This window comes from Leucoraja erinacea, chromosome 6, assembly GCF_028641065.1.
Source record: "Leucoraja erinacea ecotype New England chromosome 6, Leri_hhj_1, whole genome shotgun sequence".
Classification (NCBI taxonomy): Eukaryota; Metazoa; Chordata; class Chondrichthyes; order Rajiformes; family Rajidae; genus Leucoraja; species Leucoraja erinaceus.
In genome coordinates, this window is record NC_073382.1 from 87,045,084 (window position 1) to 87,062,026 (window position 16,943).

The 16,943-nt window shown below is 46.5% G+C and overlaps 1 protein-coding gene across 4 annotated transcripts in view; it reads right to left on the minus strand.

Moving 5' to 3' along the window:
• The window catches only part of uvrag (UV radiation resistance associated gene), a 314,525-nt gene that overhangs the window by 70,582 nt on the left and 227,000 nt on the right, over nucleotides 1-16,943 (minus strand). For all 4 annotated transcript variants that reach the window (XM_055637544.1, XM_055637543.1, XM_055637546.1 and 1 more), the window contains one exon: nucleotides 6,455-6,533. In XM_055637544.1, the coding sequence (XP_055493519.1) occupies nucleotides 6,455-6,533 (79 nt within the window). The remainder of the gene's footprint in view (nucleotides 1-6,454; nucleotides 6,534-16,943) is intronic.

Sequence of the window (16,943 nt, forward strand, 5' to 3'; positions counted from 1 at the left end):
ACATATTGCAATATCCGTTACTTCCATTTTTATTCCAAAATAAAAATATTAAAATCGATAATGGCTATTGAAGTCAAGGTGTCAACAGGTGTGGCTATGTCCAGTAGGGCAGTGTCAAGTCCAATCCACACTGCATGTCCAGTTACTTGATTCATTGGCAATCCCATCAAAAGTGCATCAGGTTTTAGTTGTGGGGGACGACAAGTGTGGATGGAGGTAAGTTGTTCCAATAAGCTGACGAGTCTAGGATGAGGAAAAGACCACCTTAAGGATGGCCCTTCAGTGAAGTTTCAGAACAAAAAGGAAGTAAAAGGGAAAGTGGACTGACACGCAAACTGGAGGAACAGCACCTCATATTTTGGGTGGGCGGCGCGACTCACGTCGCAGCGGCCTCTGCAGTCCGTCTGTCGTTTTTAAAATTTTTTGTCTCGTTTAAATGTAGTTTAAATATATTTATTTTTTTAAAACTGGGTATGTGTGTGGGGGGGGGCGGGGGGGAAACTTTTAAAATATTTCCCCTGCATGGAGAATCTTTCCCCTGCATGGAGAATCTTCTCTGTTGGGTCTCCGTTGTCGTTGGGGCCTAGTTGTGGGCGGCCTCCAACCGGAACGACCTGGGGCTCCAGTCGTGGAGCCTGCGGACTTACCCACCATCGTGGAGCTGGCCGAGTTCGGAGCGGGAGGAGCGGTGGTGGCGCGCTGCTGCGACCCGACCCAGAAGATTCGGAGGCTCCAACCGCAGGTCTGGTGGACGGTAACACCGGGAGCCCGCGGGTCCCTGCTGGGAGACCGCTTTTCGGGGCTTCCGCAACGGCGACGTCTCCCGCCCGAGTTGCGGGGGTGAAAATCGCCCGGCACGGTTTTAACGGCCGTGGGACTTTGCTAGCGCACGACGGGGGCTCCATCACCAAGACCCGGAGCGTGGCCTTGCATCACCCGGCGCGGCTTTAATGGCCGCGGGACACTTACCATCGCCCGCCGGGGGCTTTGACTCTGACATCGGGAGAAGAATGAGGAGTGCAGGGGAGAGATAAGACTTTGCCTTCCATCACAGTGAGGAGGAGATTCACTGTGATGGATGTTTGTGTAAATTGTGTTGTGTCTTGGATCTTTTTCTTGTGTGTACGACTGCAGAAACCAAATTTCGTTTGAACCTCAATGAGGTTCAAATGACAACAAATGACAACATATTACGCATGGGTTCCTTACAACCCAATGGGCTGAACATTAAATTCTCCAATCTTAGCTAACGAACCAACAACCCATCTCTCCTGTTTTTTCCTTCCCCTATCCCATCCACTTTCCTCATCCCTCTGTCCGCTTTCATCCAAATCACTTCCTTTGTTCTCACTATAATGCCTCTGCTCTCGTCACCTCATGGCCATTTGCATCCTTTTCATCTCTGGTCCTTGTCCTCCTATGTGCCAATCACCGCCCTCATCTGTATCTACCTACTATCAGTTGCCCATGTGTGGACACAAAAAGCTGGAGTAACTCAGCCGGACAGGCAGTATCTCTGGAGAGAAGGAGCGTTACGTGTTGAGACCCTTCTTCAGGGAACCTCTCTGCTTGAGGTCATCTGGTCCCAGCCCTGGCTTAGCCTGGTCAATCCTGGCCTGAAGAAGAGTCCTGCCCCAAAATGACACCTAGTGATTTTCTCCAGAGTTGCTGCCTGACCTGCTGAGTTACTCCAGCATTTTATGTCTATCTTTTATTGATGGAGTCAATATTGAGTACAGAGTATTTTCTTTTCATCTTGCCTGTTGATATGGACCTGAGCACAACAACTGCCTCTCACATAAAGATAAAGTACGGTCCTGACGGAGAATAGGAAACTGAGCCAAATTGGCCTCAGGACACTAAAGCTCACAATTGTCAAGGATATGCATTCACAGCTAATAAAAAACAGTACGCTGCTGCAGCTAAGGTTTCAAAAAAAATGTACAAGTCTATCTAGAATAATCAACATCTGTGAAGTAGCTGAATGACCAGTTTTCTGTCTCTGATTAACTGTGGTACTGCATGGAACCGCAGGTTACCATTGAGGTACGAGAGGTATATAAAACTTGAGGTTATTATCAAATATGTACAGCTCACTGTTTTACACTTTCCAAACAAAAAAAAACCCCGTCACCATTTGGATACAGAATAGATCTCCCAATAAAGGGAGAACAAGATATACATTCAACAAGGAAACCAATTATCCTTACAATTAGAGGTAAAATATATGTATCTCTCCTGAGTGCTGGACTATCATGGGCTCAACATTAGGCACGGATGCTGATATAGAGGAGGAATGGGATGACTTCAAGAGTACTTCATTTGGTGAACAAAACAAAGTGGTTTAGATTTAAGGTTTAGGTTCATTATTGTCATGTGTACCGAGGTACAGTGAAAAGCTATGTTCTGCATGCTATCTAAACAGATCAGATATACGGTACGTTTAAGAAGGAACTGCGGATGGTGGAAAAATCGAAGGTAGACAAAAATGCTGGAGCGGGCGAGGCAACATCTATGGAGCGAAGGAATAGGTGGGGTTTCGGGTCAAGACCCTTCTTCTGACTGATGTGGAGGTGGGAGGGGCAGGACGAAGAAAGGAAGAGGCGGAGACAGTGGGCTGTGGGAGAGCTGGGAAGGGAAGGGGAAGGAGGGAGGGAGAAAGCAAGGACTACCTGAAATTGGAGAAGTCAATGTTCATACCGCTGGGGTGTAAACTGCCCAAGCGAAATATGAGATGCTGCCCCTCCAATTTGCAGTGGGACTCACTCTGGCCATGGAGGAGGCCCAGGACAGAAAGGTCGGATATGGAATGGGAAGGGGAGTTGAAGTGCTGAGCCACCGGGAGATCAGGTTGGTTAGTGCATACCGAGCGGAGGTGTTGGGCGAAGCGATCGCCAAGCCTGCGCTTGGTCTCACCGATGTAGAGCAGCTGACACCTAGAGCAGCGGATGCAATAGATGAGGTTGGAGGAGGTGCAGATGAACCTCTGCCTCACCTGGAAAGACTGCTTGGGTCCTTGGATGGAGTCAAGGGGGGAGGTAAAGCGACAAGTGTAGCATTTCTTGCAGTTGCAAGGGAAAATACCAGGGGAGGGGGTGGTTTGGGTGGGAAGGGACAAATTGACCAGGGAGTTACGGAGGGAGCGGTCTCTGCAGAAAGTCGAAAGGGGGGAGATGGGGAGATGGGGAGATGTGGCCAGTGGTGGGATCCTGTTGGAGGTGGCAAAAATATCGGAGGATTATCTGTTGTATGTGACGGCTGGCGGGGTGGAAGGTGAGGACAAGGGGGACTCTGTCCTTGTTACGAGTGGAGGGGAGGTTAGGGTGGGGGACGGGGAGTGAGAGCGGAGCTACGGGATATAGAGGAGACCCTGGTGAGAACCTCATCTATAGTTGAAGAGGAGAACCCCCATTCCCTAAAGAATGAGGACACCTCCGATGCCCTGATGTGGAACACCTCATCCTGGGTGCAGATGCGGCGTAGACGGAGGAATTGGGATAGAGCCCTTACAGGAAACAGGGTGGGAAGAAGTGTAGTCTAGATAGCCATGGGAGTCAGTGAGGTTGTAGTAGATATCGGTCAGTAGTCTGTTACCTGTGATGGAGATAGTGAGGTCCAGGTGAATTTGAGTGCCGGATGGAAGTTAGTGGTGAAATTTATGGTACCATCATGAATACAATCAAGCCAAACTCAACTACAATAGATAGAGTATTGAGGAAGATACAGAGTACGGAATACAGTTCTCAGCATTGTAGAGCATCAGTTCCATCCACAACGTTCAATGTCCACAATGGGGTAGAGGTGAATCGCTCAGCACCCTAGCTTATGGAAGGACCGTTCAGAAGCCTGACAACAGAGGGGAAGAAGCTGTTCCCGAGTCTGGAGGTGTGCGCTTTCAAGCTTCTGTACCATCAGCCGGAAAAGGGAAAAGGGAGAGGGAATGACCAGGGTGGCTGCTTTTCTAAGGCATCAAATGTAGACATAGCAACTCGGCAGGTCAGGCAGCATCCATGGAGGGAATGGATAGGCGATGCTTCAGGTCGGGGGTCTTCTTCAGACTAATTGATCAGAATCAATGTGAAGAAAGGTCCTGACCCGACACATCACCTATCCATCCCCCCTCATGGATGCTGCCTGCCCTGCCGAGTTACATTCTGTTTTGCTCAAGATTTCAGCATCTGCAGTTCATGTGATGTTCATATCATGAAGAATACTTTGGAACCATGAAAAGGATGCAAAAATGCTTTACTAATGCAAGGTAGATAAAAATGCTGGAGAAACTCAGCAGTAGAGGCAGCATCTATGGAGCGAAGAAAAAGGTAACGTTTCGGGTTGAGACCCTTCTTCAGACTGATGTGGGGGAGGGAAGGAGAGAGGAAGATGCGGAGACAGTGGGCTGTGGGAGATGCAAGTTATTTTCCATAACAAGGATACAAAATAGCATTTAATCCCACTGGTTATCAACATTTCCACAAACAGCCAAGTTTGAACAGTCTCTGAAGAAGAAATGTTCTCTTTTTCTGTTAGGGATGGTTATTAAGGGCTGCAGAGGTAAGGCAGGAGTAGAGATAAAGGGAAGCTTTGGTTTAGTTTATCAGCATATCAGGATTGAGAGGCCGGTAGGTCGACTACTTTTGCTTTGCTTCCAGAAATAAATTCCTACTTTTCTCAGAAATGAATCACTGTGGAAGGAAAGCTGTAATTGGCAGAAGTAGCAGCAAGGGAACAATTATATTCTTACTTGTTGCTTTCTTGGCCCACGAACACAATAAGACAATTATATGTACAATAATCAATAATATAATAAATTATTGAGAGAATAGATCAGGTCTTTTGTCAAGAACCGAGAGCCAGAGGACATAGGTTTCAGGTGAGGAAGGGGGGGGAAGAGATTTAATAGGAACATGAGGGGTGATTTTTTTATTTTTAAAAAGGGTGGTGGGAGCATGGAACAAGTTGCCAGAGGAAGTAGTTGAGACGGGGACTATCGCAAAGTTGAAGAAAACATTTAGACAGGTACATGGATAGGTTAGGTTTAGAGCAGGGGTCGGCAACCTACGGCCCCAGGGCCGAATGTGGCCCGTGACCCGAAATCATCCGGCCCGCAGGCGTATTTTTTTTCCCGTACTCATCCGGCCCGCAGACTTCCTTCATCTCCGGTACCTCCCAGGCCCGAGGCGCTCAGGTGCGGTGATGCAAGGACGCAAGGAGGCCTTCACAGGCTACCGCTGAGCGCCGAGCTCTGGATGTACCGCATCCTGCGCAAAGTCGCCGGTACGGCCGCGCACCTTCTGTGCCTGGGCTTCACTGTGGGGATCGGGGTTGTCAATAGGCCGGGGACGAGTGAGTGAGTGTATTTGAGCCACCGCCTTCAGGCCAGAGCCAAGGCAATGGTCCGTAGGGTACGCCATGTTGGTGACCGCCCGTAACTAGGGACGCCATGTTGGTGAGCGCCCGTAACTATGGGACGCCATGTTGGTGAGCGCCCGTAACTAGGGACGCCATGTTGGTGAACACCCGTAACTACGGACGCCATGTTGGTGAGCACCCGTAACTAGGGAAGCCATGTTGGTGAGCGCCCGTAACTAGGGACACCATGTTGGTGAACACCCGTAACTAGGGACGCCATGTTGGTGAGCACCCGTAACTAGGGATGCCATGTTGGTAAGCTCCCGTAGCTAGGGACACCATGTTGGTGAGTGCCCGTAACTAGGGACACCATGTTGGTGAGCGCCCGTAACTAGGTATGCCATGTTGGTGAGCGCCCGTAACTAGGGGCCAGTGCTCCAGGTGGTGTCCTCGAAGGGGCGGGATCCATGTGAACACGTGATTTGATGCCTGCCATCCGGGGCGGGATCCGTGTGTACACGTGATAGATGCGGCCCGACATCCGCTCACAGACATGCGTCCCGGCCCCTATGCAGAACAAGGTTGCGCACCCCTGGTTTAGAGGGATATGGCCAAACACAAACACAAGCAGGTGGGACTAGTGCAGATGGGACATGTTGGTTGGTGTGGGCAATTTGGGCAGAAGGGGCTGTTTCCACACTGCACGACTCTAATAATCAGTAAACTAGCTAGCCTGATCATAACAGCGCTAAATCAATGTATGCGGTGAACCCAAGATAGAGTCTATAATAGATCATAGTTTATGATGCAGGGGTGTGTTTAGTGTAGTACAGTGTTCAAGTGCCTGATAGCTGTTGGGAAGAGGCTGTTCTTGAACCTGGAGATCTTGAACCTGAACCACACAATCCGATCCACACAATGATGAAAATGCAGCGACCAAATATTTGTGGACTGATGCACAGTTTGAAGCTTATCAAAAATGCTGTTAATTGAGAACACTTCCAGTGCTCCCCCCTCCCCCATTACATGCAAACATTTCACCACCCACAGAGCACTAACTTATACGTTTCACTTACTCCTCCTGCCTTCTCCCCATCACACCTACCTGTGCGATATTTTTGTTTAGTAGATAAACTCCATATTCAAACTGAAACTTCTCACCACCTCTTGGATACAGGGGGAACCTGTGAAAGCAAACACAAGAGAACCTAGATTTTACAGGCATCGGGGGGACCAGAACTGTAAGTGGTTTCAGAATACTCCACAGTGGCATCAAACACAGTAAAGCTTGGCAGGTCCTTCCAGGTGAGGCAGAGGTTCACCTGCACCTCCTCCAACCTCATCTATTGCATCCGCTGCTCTAGGTGTCAGCTGCTCTACATCATGGGCTTGGCGATCGCTTCGCCCAACACCTCCGCTCAGTTCGCAATAACCAACCTGATCTCCCGGTGGCTCAGCACTTCAACTCCCCCTCCCATTCAGAATCCGACCTTTCTGTCCTGGGCCTCCTCCATGACCAGAGAGAGGCCCACCGTAAATTGGAGGAGCAGCACCTCATATTTTGCTTGGGTAGTTTACAACCCAGCGGTATGAACATGGACTTCTCCAATTTCAGGTACTCCCTGTTTTCTCCCTCCTTCCCCTCCCCTTCCCAGCTCTCCCAAAGCCCACTATCTCCACATCTTCCTTTCTTCTTCCCTCCCTTCCCCCCCCCACCCCCACATCAGTCTGAAGAAGGGTCTCGACCCGAAACGTCGCCTATTTCCTTCGCTCCATGGATGTTGCCTCACCCTCTGAGTTTCTCCAGCATTTTTGGAAAGCATTGCAAAATAATTTTTTCATGGCATTTTTCTTTCTCTAATTTAGTTTAGTTAATTGTCACGTGTACCGAGGTACAGTGAAAAGCTTTTGTTGCGTGCTATCCAGTCAGCGGAAAGACAATACATGATTACGATAGACTCATTTACAGCGGAATAAATGTTGCTGCAGGAATAGAGATTTAAAAGAGTGGAGCGATTGTAATGAGTTTGTTGATCTGCTTCTGTGCCTAGCGTGCTCATCATTGCCTGGGTTGGACATTCATCAGGGAGGGAGATATGTGTGTATAATGTTCACTGTTTTACACTTTCTAAAGGAAAGAAAAGATTGTAGTTTGGATGTAGAAAGTAACTCTCAAAGGGAGACCAAGAGATGCATTCTACGATGAAACAAATTACCCTTCCAATGTTTTGTAGAATATGCTTATTTCTGGTACTCAGTGTCAGTAACTCTCAGTGGAGTATGCATGCACTTAAGAAATGTAGCTGTATTGCCCTGTGTGCTTTATCGGATGGATTATTTCCTGTCTACACCTGCGTGGATAAAAGGTCACCACTAGTGCGATACTATCACGAATCAGTGGTACACGAATAAAATATTTTGTTTGACTGCATTTGAAGTACTGCCTGCAGTTCTGGTTGCCCCATTCCTCCCCCAGAGAGGATGCGAGGCTTTGGAGGAGAGGTTTACCAGAATGCTGCCTAGATTAGAACGTATTAGCTACAAGTGAAGATTAGACAGACTTGGATTGTTTTCTATGGAACAATGGTGGTTGAGGGAAGATCTGAGAGAAGTGTATAACATTATGAGACACACAGGTAGGATAGACAGTCAGAACATTTTTCCCCAGGGTGGAAATGTGAAAGAAGGCATAGCTTTGTCAGAAAAGCTTTTTCACTGTACCGCGGTACACATAAAAATAAACAAAGCTAACTAAAGGGGGAGAGCTTAAAGGAGATGTTGTGGGTACCTGGAACATGCTGCTAAGGGAGGAGATACGATAGTGGTATTAAAGAGGCTTTTAGACAGGCACATGGATATGCAAGGCATGAAAGATCTGGATCATATGCGGATGATGAGATTAATTTATCTTGGCATCAGGTTCGGCGCAGACACTGTGTGCCTATCCAAATGCTGGCAGACCCTCTCCTTACCAATCCCCTCCCGCAAATTTGGCACCTATGACGTGAGGCTCACCAGCCTGCAGTTCCCTGGCCTGTCCTTAAACAAAACTCTTACAAGACTCTGAAGTCGCTTAAATGAACACTTAAATCTAAGAGGTGCTCCGGTTACACTTTCAGACCAACCAAGTTCTCTTCCTCCCCCCCCCCCCCCCGAACAATTAAAGCTCCCCGCTGGACCATGGTGAAAATGGGGCCATTGAAAGGGTTCCCGAGAAAGAATGCTTTGTTATGCCGCTTCAGCACAAAGTTGTGACATAATTGAAATGCCAGAAAACAGTTTAAGGATAATGACCAGACACACACACAAACGGAAAACGGAAGGACACGCACACACACACACACAAAGGGACGGACTCGCGCACATGGGCGCACATACACAGTGGAATGGCAAGTAAAAAATTACTGCGATAAAATTAGAACAAACTGAAAGCAAACCAGTGGACTCTTCTGGTTCATTTCTTTCACATGCTGGCATATCACAGGTTTATAGAGAAATAGATCAGGTAGTCTGAAGAAGGGTCTCCCCCGAAACATCATCCATTCCTTCTCTCCAGAGATGCTGCCTGTCCTGCTGAGTCACTCCAGTTATTTGTGTCTATCTGAGGTAGAAGTGGAGTCTCGCTCAGAGTTGGGGAGTCGAGAACCAGAGGACATAGGTTCAGACAACGAAATGCAACGAAATGCATGAAGGGAGAAAGATTGAATAGGAATCCGAGTGGTAACTTTTTCACAGAAAGGGTGGTGGGTGTATGGAACGAACTGCCGGACGAGATAGTTGAAGTAGGGACTATCACAACGTTTAAGAAACAGTTAGGCAGGTACATGGATGGAACAGGTTTAGAGGGACATGGGCCAAGCACAGGCAGGTGGGACTAATTGGCCAGTGTGGGTAAGTAGGGCAGAAGGGCCTCTTTCCATGCTGAGTGACTCGATGATTGGGCTCCTCGTTCAAAGGTTTGTCAGACTTCTGAAAGTTGTTCAAAAACACCCTAGCAGCTGGATTGGATATTACAATCCATATTCAGTACATAACTGCAGCACATTTCAATCCCCTAACCAGTCGCACCCAACCTCTCTGGCCTCACAGCCTTCCCCGCTGCCACGGTAAGTCCAAATGAACTGTAAGATCAACACTGCATCTTCTGCTTGTTCATTTTCCCCATCCCGCACCCCCTTGCCACCAAGACTCATCACCCTTCCCCACCTGTTCCATCTACCATCTCCCACACACTCACCTACCTGGGTCTCTTCCTTGTTTCAACTTTCCGGTTCCCTTTGTCCCTCACCCCCCTCATCGAATTCTAGTCCAGCTCTGCTCTCTACCTCCCCACCGTACCATTTGCCGAATTCAACCCCCTCTCCCTCAATCTCAACATTTACATTGCCGCTTACACACCCTGCCAGTTCCATCTGCCTAATACTATTATGTAGGAAGTCAAGTCAAGTCAAGAGAGTTCATTGTCATGTGTCCCAGATAGGACAATGAAATTCTTGCTTGCTGCAGCACAACACAATATAGTAGGCATAAATACAGAACAGATCAGTGTGGCCATATACCATAGAATATATATGTACACACAGAAATAAACAGATGAAGTGTAATAGGCTGTTATAGTTCAGAGTGTTCAAGAAGGAACTGCAGGTGCTGGTTATACACTGAAGATCGGCACCAAACCCTCCAGCAACTCAGCGGGCCAGGCAGCAACTCTGCAGAGAAGGAATGGATGACGTTTCAGGTTGAGACCCTTCTTCAGACTAGTTCTATACCTCTCTCCCCAACTCTCTCCTCCTCCACCCTCCCTCCTGTCCCCACCCCAAAATCTGTTTTGCATCCTCAGTCTCAACATTGCCATGCACCCTCCACCAACCTGGCCCCTAAACTGGTTCCACCCGTCACGTACCAGCTCGTGCCTCACCCTTCCCTCTCGGTTGCTTCTCCTGGCAATCTACTCTCAGCACTGTCAACCATCACTCAAGGTCTCAACCTGAAATGGCCAACCCTTTGCATCCACAGATGCTGGCCAACCCATTTAATGGAGTGAAGTTGAAGGAAACGATGGAGGAACCTTGAGTGCAAACAATCTACTACGTTCGTCTGATCAGTCCTCTCTTGACACCTAAATGCTTTCAAGATTCAAGAGAGTTTATTGTCATGTGTCCCAGATAGGACAATGAAATTCTTGCTTTGCTGCAGCACAATAAAGGCATGAATACAGAACAGATCAGTGTATCCATATACCATTATACAAATATATACAGGTACATATATGAATAAATAAAACAGATAAAGTGCAAATAAACAGATAATGGGCTATTCATGTTCAGAATTTTGTTTGAGTTGAGTTCAATAGCCTGATGGCTGTGGGGTAGTGGCTATTCCTTAACCTGGACGTTGCAGTCTTCAGGCTCCTGTACCTTCCACCTGAAGGTAGCGAGGAGATGAGCATGTGGCCAGGATGGTGTAGGTCTTTGATGATGCTGCCAGCCTTTAAGAGGCAGCAACTGCGATAGATCCCCTCGATGGTAGGGAGGTCAGAGCCGATGATGGACTGGGCAGTGTTTACAACCTTTTGTAGTCCCACAGTCACACAGGCCACATTCTACATGAACAATTCTCGCTTAAATATGAACTCCATCTAAATTGTTGGCCAAAGCAGCCAGAAAACATGGCTGGCAATCCCCCCAAATGTTCCTCGTCCTGTATTCCAACAGAAGTTGCAAAAGCAATGGAAAATTCAGAGCACAATGAATACCATTTAAAGATCTCACTAACCAGGCAGCTACTTTCACTATATCTGACCAAATGCAATAGCCATACAATGGGGAGTTAAAATTCTAACAGATCATTTTTTGGATATGCTGTCCAAAAATAAATAGAGGATATGAATTTTTTGTACTCAGCAGGAAGTTAAAAAATACATGCCTTTCACATTGAAGACGTCCAAATGCAACAAAAGTGGGAATTAGGCAATTTCTACAGAGTTATTTAATCATTCTGTCCATGTCACCTAAAATTCTTAAATTGGTGAGTCGATGGTGGAGAGAGTTAGCAGCTTCAAATTCCTGGGCATTAACATCTCAAGATGACCTTTCGTGGACCCAGCATGGAGATGGAATCACCAGCACTTCTACATTTTTAGATGTTTAAAGAGAGTCTTAGAATACTCTAACAAAGCCTCCACAGATGTTTTGTAGAAAGTATCCGGTTTCATTGCATTGTGGCCTGATACAGCAATTCCAGCGTTCAGGAACACAAGTGGCTGCAGAGAGGGGTGGGCTAAGCTCGGTCCATCACGGACACAGCCCTCCCACCATCAAAAGCATCTACACCAGGTGCTGCCTCAAGAATGCGGCATCAATCATCTTTTCTCGCTGCTGCTGCAGGAGGTACAGAAGCCTGAGGTCCCACACCTCAAGGTTCAGGAACAGTTACTTTCCTGCAACCATCAAGTCTTGAACCGACCTGCACATCTCTGATCCTACCTCAACAACGACACACGACGGTCCACTTCTTGCACTACAATGGACTTGTTTTCTAGTTATATTTTTGCACTAAAGTCTCTTTTTTTTTTGCACAGTCTTGTACAGGGCCTTGGTGAGACCACACCTGGGGTATTGTGTGCAGTTTTGGTCCCCTAATATGAGGAAGGACATTCTTGCTATTGAGGGAGTGCAGCGTAGGATTACAAGGTTAATTCCCGGGATGGCGGGACTGTCGTATGCTGAGAGAATGGAGCGGATGGGCATGTATACTCTGGAGTTTAGAAGAATGATAGGGAATCTTATTGAAACATATAAGATTATTAACGGTTTGGAAATGCTAGAGGCAGGAAACATGTTCCCGAGGTTGGGGGAGTCCAGAACTAGGGGCCACAGTTTAGGAATAAGGGGTAAGCCATTTAGAACGGAGACGAGGAAACCCTTTTTTTCACAGAGAGTTGTGAGTCTGTGGAATGGAGGGCAGTGGAGGCCGGTTCTCTGGATACTTTCAAGAGAGAGCTAGATCGGGCTCTTGAAGATATCGGAGTCGGGGGATATGGGGAAAAGGCAGGAACAGGGTACTGAACATGTCCCACCTGCCTGCCTTTGGCCCATATATCCCACTAAACCTATCCTGTTCGATACCTGTTTTAATGTATCTTAAACGTTGCGATAGTAACTATCTCAGTTATCCCTCAGGTTCCCGTTAAATCTTTCCCCCTTCACCTTAAACCTATGTCCTATGTTCTCGATTCCCCTACTCTAGCCAAGACTGTGTGATTACCCGATCTTTTCATCTCATCATTTTGTACACCGATCCCGAGGAATCAGTTTCCCAAGGGAAGTATTACAGAATCCATTGGAGAAGTGTGGCAATTAAATAAACACATAGGTGGTAACTGATATCCCTCTTAATGAATAAACAGCATGTCTAACTACCCTACCAACTACTAGACACCAGTCCTGAGCTACTATCTACCTTCATTGAAGATCCTCGGACTATCTTTGATTGGGCTTTACCTTGCACTAAACGTTATTCACATTATTCCCTATATCGTGTATCTGTACACTGTGGATTGCTCGATTGTAATCATGTATTGTCTTTCTGCTGACTCGTTAGCATGCAACAAAAGCTTGTCACTGTACAGAATTGCTTTTCTTTTTTTTCCCCATTCACAGAAAGATTTGATATTTGATAAAGTTGATCACGTCAGCTTTTGTGTCAGGGTGCCACGGGGCTAGACTGGGGAAAGGAATGAGACGGTGGCAAGGTGGGAAGATATCTTTCTCTGAGCAAGTTTGCAACGTAGAAGGAATTGGCTCCGTTTAAAGAGCTTGTTCCCACCTCAGTGCTGCAACTCAGTGTGTGGTGAAAACCACTCGGCCTTCCATCATCCCGATAAAACCAAATTCCGTGTCGGCTCCCTTAACAAAAGGAATTCACTAATAATTCTGTTTTTCATTCCTCACCACAATAAAATAAACTTTCCCATGTCGAACAACTTGAAGCTTGGCCTTTAAGGGAGAGAGAGTGTTTGCTTTAGGATGGCCCCAATGTTAAAGGGGCATTGTGTACAAAGTCTGGCCTTGGTTTGAACTTGGCTAATTCATCACCTGGCATGTTTAATTGTTAGCATGCACTGTAGTTTTAAGCTGTAAGGAGGGATTTGCTGTAACGATGAATGTTTTTTAGCACAAAATAATATAAAATTGAGGAATACAGTTTCACGACCTGTTTAGTAGCAGGAAACCGATATTGGACCCATTGAGCCTACCACTTAAGAAAACAAAATATCTCCTTGAGAGGATTTTTAGATCTTCCCATTTTTGATGCATTAAGGTTTGCCACAAAGGATTTGTTTTGAGTCTCTAAATAAACAGTGCCAAAGGAGACTGCTGGGGCTCACAATAGTGGCACAGATCAATGGCTGAAAACATTGGGCAGGACAGGCAGAGCAGTCCAAACTTGCTGACGGGAGTGGGCTGATTCTTCCAACGTGCTCTCCAAGCCGAGACAGTCCTGCAGCTGATCAGCAAGGATCTGCAAGCACACGGCCTTCCCGTCAAACACACTTATCCATGAGCAAAAGACAAAGTGCTGGAGGAGCTCGGTAGGTCAGGCGGCATCAGTGGAGGGAAGTGGACAGTCCCCATTTTGTGTCAAGACCCTGCAAACAGTGAAAGGCATTATCTCCACTTCGGCACCATTGATGGAGTACACGTCAATAACTAGCCCCTTCATGTGGCCGACATTGGAGGAGTTACTAGCCTAGTTATAGAGTTGAACCAGGCTCTTGTCTGTCCAAATATCTAAACTGCCTATCCAAATGTCTCTTAAATAATACCAATGTATCTGCCTCCACTGCCACCTCTGGCAGCGCGTTCCAGACACCCACCACCCTATGTAAAAGGTTTGCCCCACACAACTCCTTTAAATTTTGCTCATCTCACCTTACCGCTACTCCATCTAGCTGTTGATATTTCCATCCTGGGACAAAGTTTCTGACTATCTACCCGATATATTTCTCTCACAACTTCATATACTTCGACCAGGTCTCCCCTCAACCTCTGGAGTTCCCGAGAAAACAATCCAACTCTGTCAAACTTCTTGTAGAAAATACCCTCTACTCTAATTCAGCCTCTAATTTCTGCTAAACCACCTATCAACGCTCTCCAAAGCCTCCACATTCTTCCTGTAATGGGGTGACAAGAACTGCATGCAATACTCCAAACGCAGACTGACCAAAGTCCTATAAAATTGCATCATGACTTCCTGAAGCTAACACTTTCTGGGTTGACCAATGAAGGCAAGCATGCTATGCCTTCTTTACCACTCCGTCTACTTGTGTCGTCACTCTCAGAGAGCTATGGAATTACAACCCAAATTAAACTCGCAATCCAGAACATTTCATAGCATTAACTGGTTCGAGGACGCATAACCTCATTTTGCTCGGATCATTCACTGGAATGGGGCCTACTTTCATACAATCAAGATATGGATGTATGATGGGAAGTCTAACTACTAATTTATTTTTCCTTATTTATACATTTGCATTTTAGAATCACGATACTCCAAAACTATTCCATACCTTTCCCAACCTCTCTACGGTCAACGGTTCAAAACCTTTTCATAAAAAACCTATTTTTTGTTTTTTAAAGTTTTAGAGATACAGCGCGGAAACAGGGCCCACGGCCCAATGCGTCAGCACCAACCAGCGATCCCCGCATATTAACACTACCCTATTCAAACAAGGAACAATTTACATTTAATGTTAAATGTAAATGTTTAATGTTAAAATTGTACAAGGCATTGGTGAGACCAAATCTGGAGTATGGTGTACAATTTTGGTCGCCCAATTATAGGAAGGATGTCAACAAAATAGAGAGAGTACAGAGGAGATTTACTAGAATGTTGCCTGGGTTTCAACAACTAAGTTACAGAGATAGGTTGAATAAGTTAGGTCTTTATTCTCTGGAGCGCAGAAGGTTAAGGGGGGACTTGATAGAGGTCTTTAAAATGATGAGAGGGATAGACAGAGTTGATGTGGACAAGCTTTTCCCTTTGAGAATAGGGAAGATTCAAACAAGAGGACATGACTTCAGAATTAAGGGACAGAAGTTTAGGGGTAATATGAGGGGGAACTTCTTTACTCAGAGAGTGGTAGCGGTGTGGAATGAGCTTCCAGTGAAGTGGTGGAGGCAGGTTCATTGGTATCATTTAAAAATAAATTGGATAGGCATATGGATGAGAAGGGAATGGAGGGTCATGGTATGAGTGCAGGCAGGTGGGACTAAGGGGAAAAAAAGTTGTTCGGCACGGACTTGTAGGGCTGAGATGGCCTGTTTCCGTGCTGTAATTGTTATATGGTTATATGGTTACATTTATACTGAACCAATTAACCTACCAACCTGTACATCTTTGGAGTGCGAGAAGAAACCAAAGATTTCGGAGAAAACCCACGCGGTCATGGGAAGAATGTACAAACTCCGTACAGACAGCAATCTGTAGTCGGGATCGAACCCGCGTCTCTGGTGCTGAAAGCTCTGTAAGGCAGCAATTCTACCGCTGCGCCATCATGCCACCGAATACTCACACTAATCACTGATGCTCATTGTTCATTGCAACCATGTTCCATCGTACCACAATCCCTTTCCATTATGAAGCAATCAAATTATGAAAGAATCCCTGATTTAGAAATCTCAATCAATCCTTCTCTCTTCATTCCTTCAAACTACTCGCTGGAATGTTCTGGTATTGCCATTCTAAATCCTCATCACCGGTGAGATGGCCTCTCATCACCGTGATGGCAAGGGTAATTGGTAGCAGCGAATAGTTGAAGGGCCCCAACCCAAAATGTTGTCTGTCCATTCCCTCCACAGTGCTGCCTGCCCTGCTGAATTATTCCCACTCTGCGTTTTGTTCAGGATTCAGCACCTGCAACTCCTTGCGCCAACAAATGTTATCATCTGCGTGTATTTGAAAGCTTCTTCTATGTCTTACTAAATGATCCTCAGTCCATTTCATCAAAGGTACACAAAAATGCTGGGGAAACTCAGCAGGTGCAGCAGCATCTATGGAGCAAAGGAAATAGGCAACGATTCGGGCTGAAACCCTTCTTCATCAATCTGCCTTCTAACTGGCCTGACGATGGAGTCTCTGAGATTAGAAAGCTAGTACTTGCTACGATGAACAGAGAAGAGTAAAACACAGGAGCAGTCCCTTAGTCCCACAATGCCAAGTTAAAGCCATCTCATCGGCCTGCACATAATCCCCAGCTCTATTTCTTGCATATCCACGTCTATCCAAAAAGCCTGTAAAATGCTACCATCATCTCTGCCTCCACCACCACCTCTGCTGGCTCATTCCAAGCACACACCACTCTGCATTTAAAAAAACACATCTTTAGTTTCGTTTCGAGATACAGCGTTTAGAGATCACCGACCGAGTCCAGGCTAACCAACAATCACCCATACATTAGTTCTTTCCTACACACTAGAGACAATTCACAGAGGCCAATTAACCAACAAACCCCGCACGTCTTTGAGGTGTGGGAGGAAACTGGAGCACGAGGAGGAAACCCACGCGGCCACAGGGAGAACGTACAAACTCCA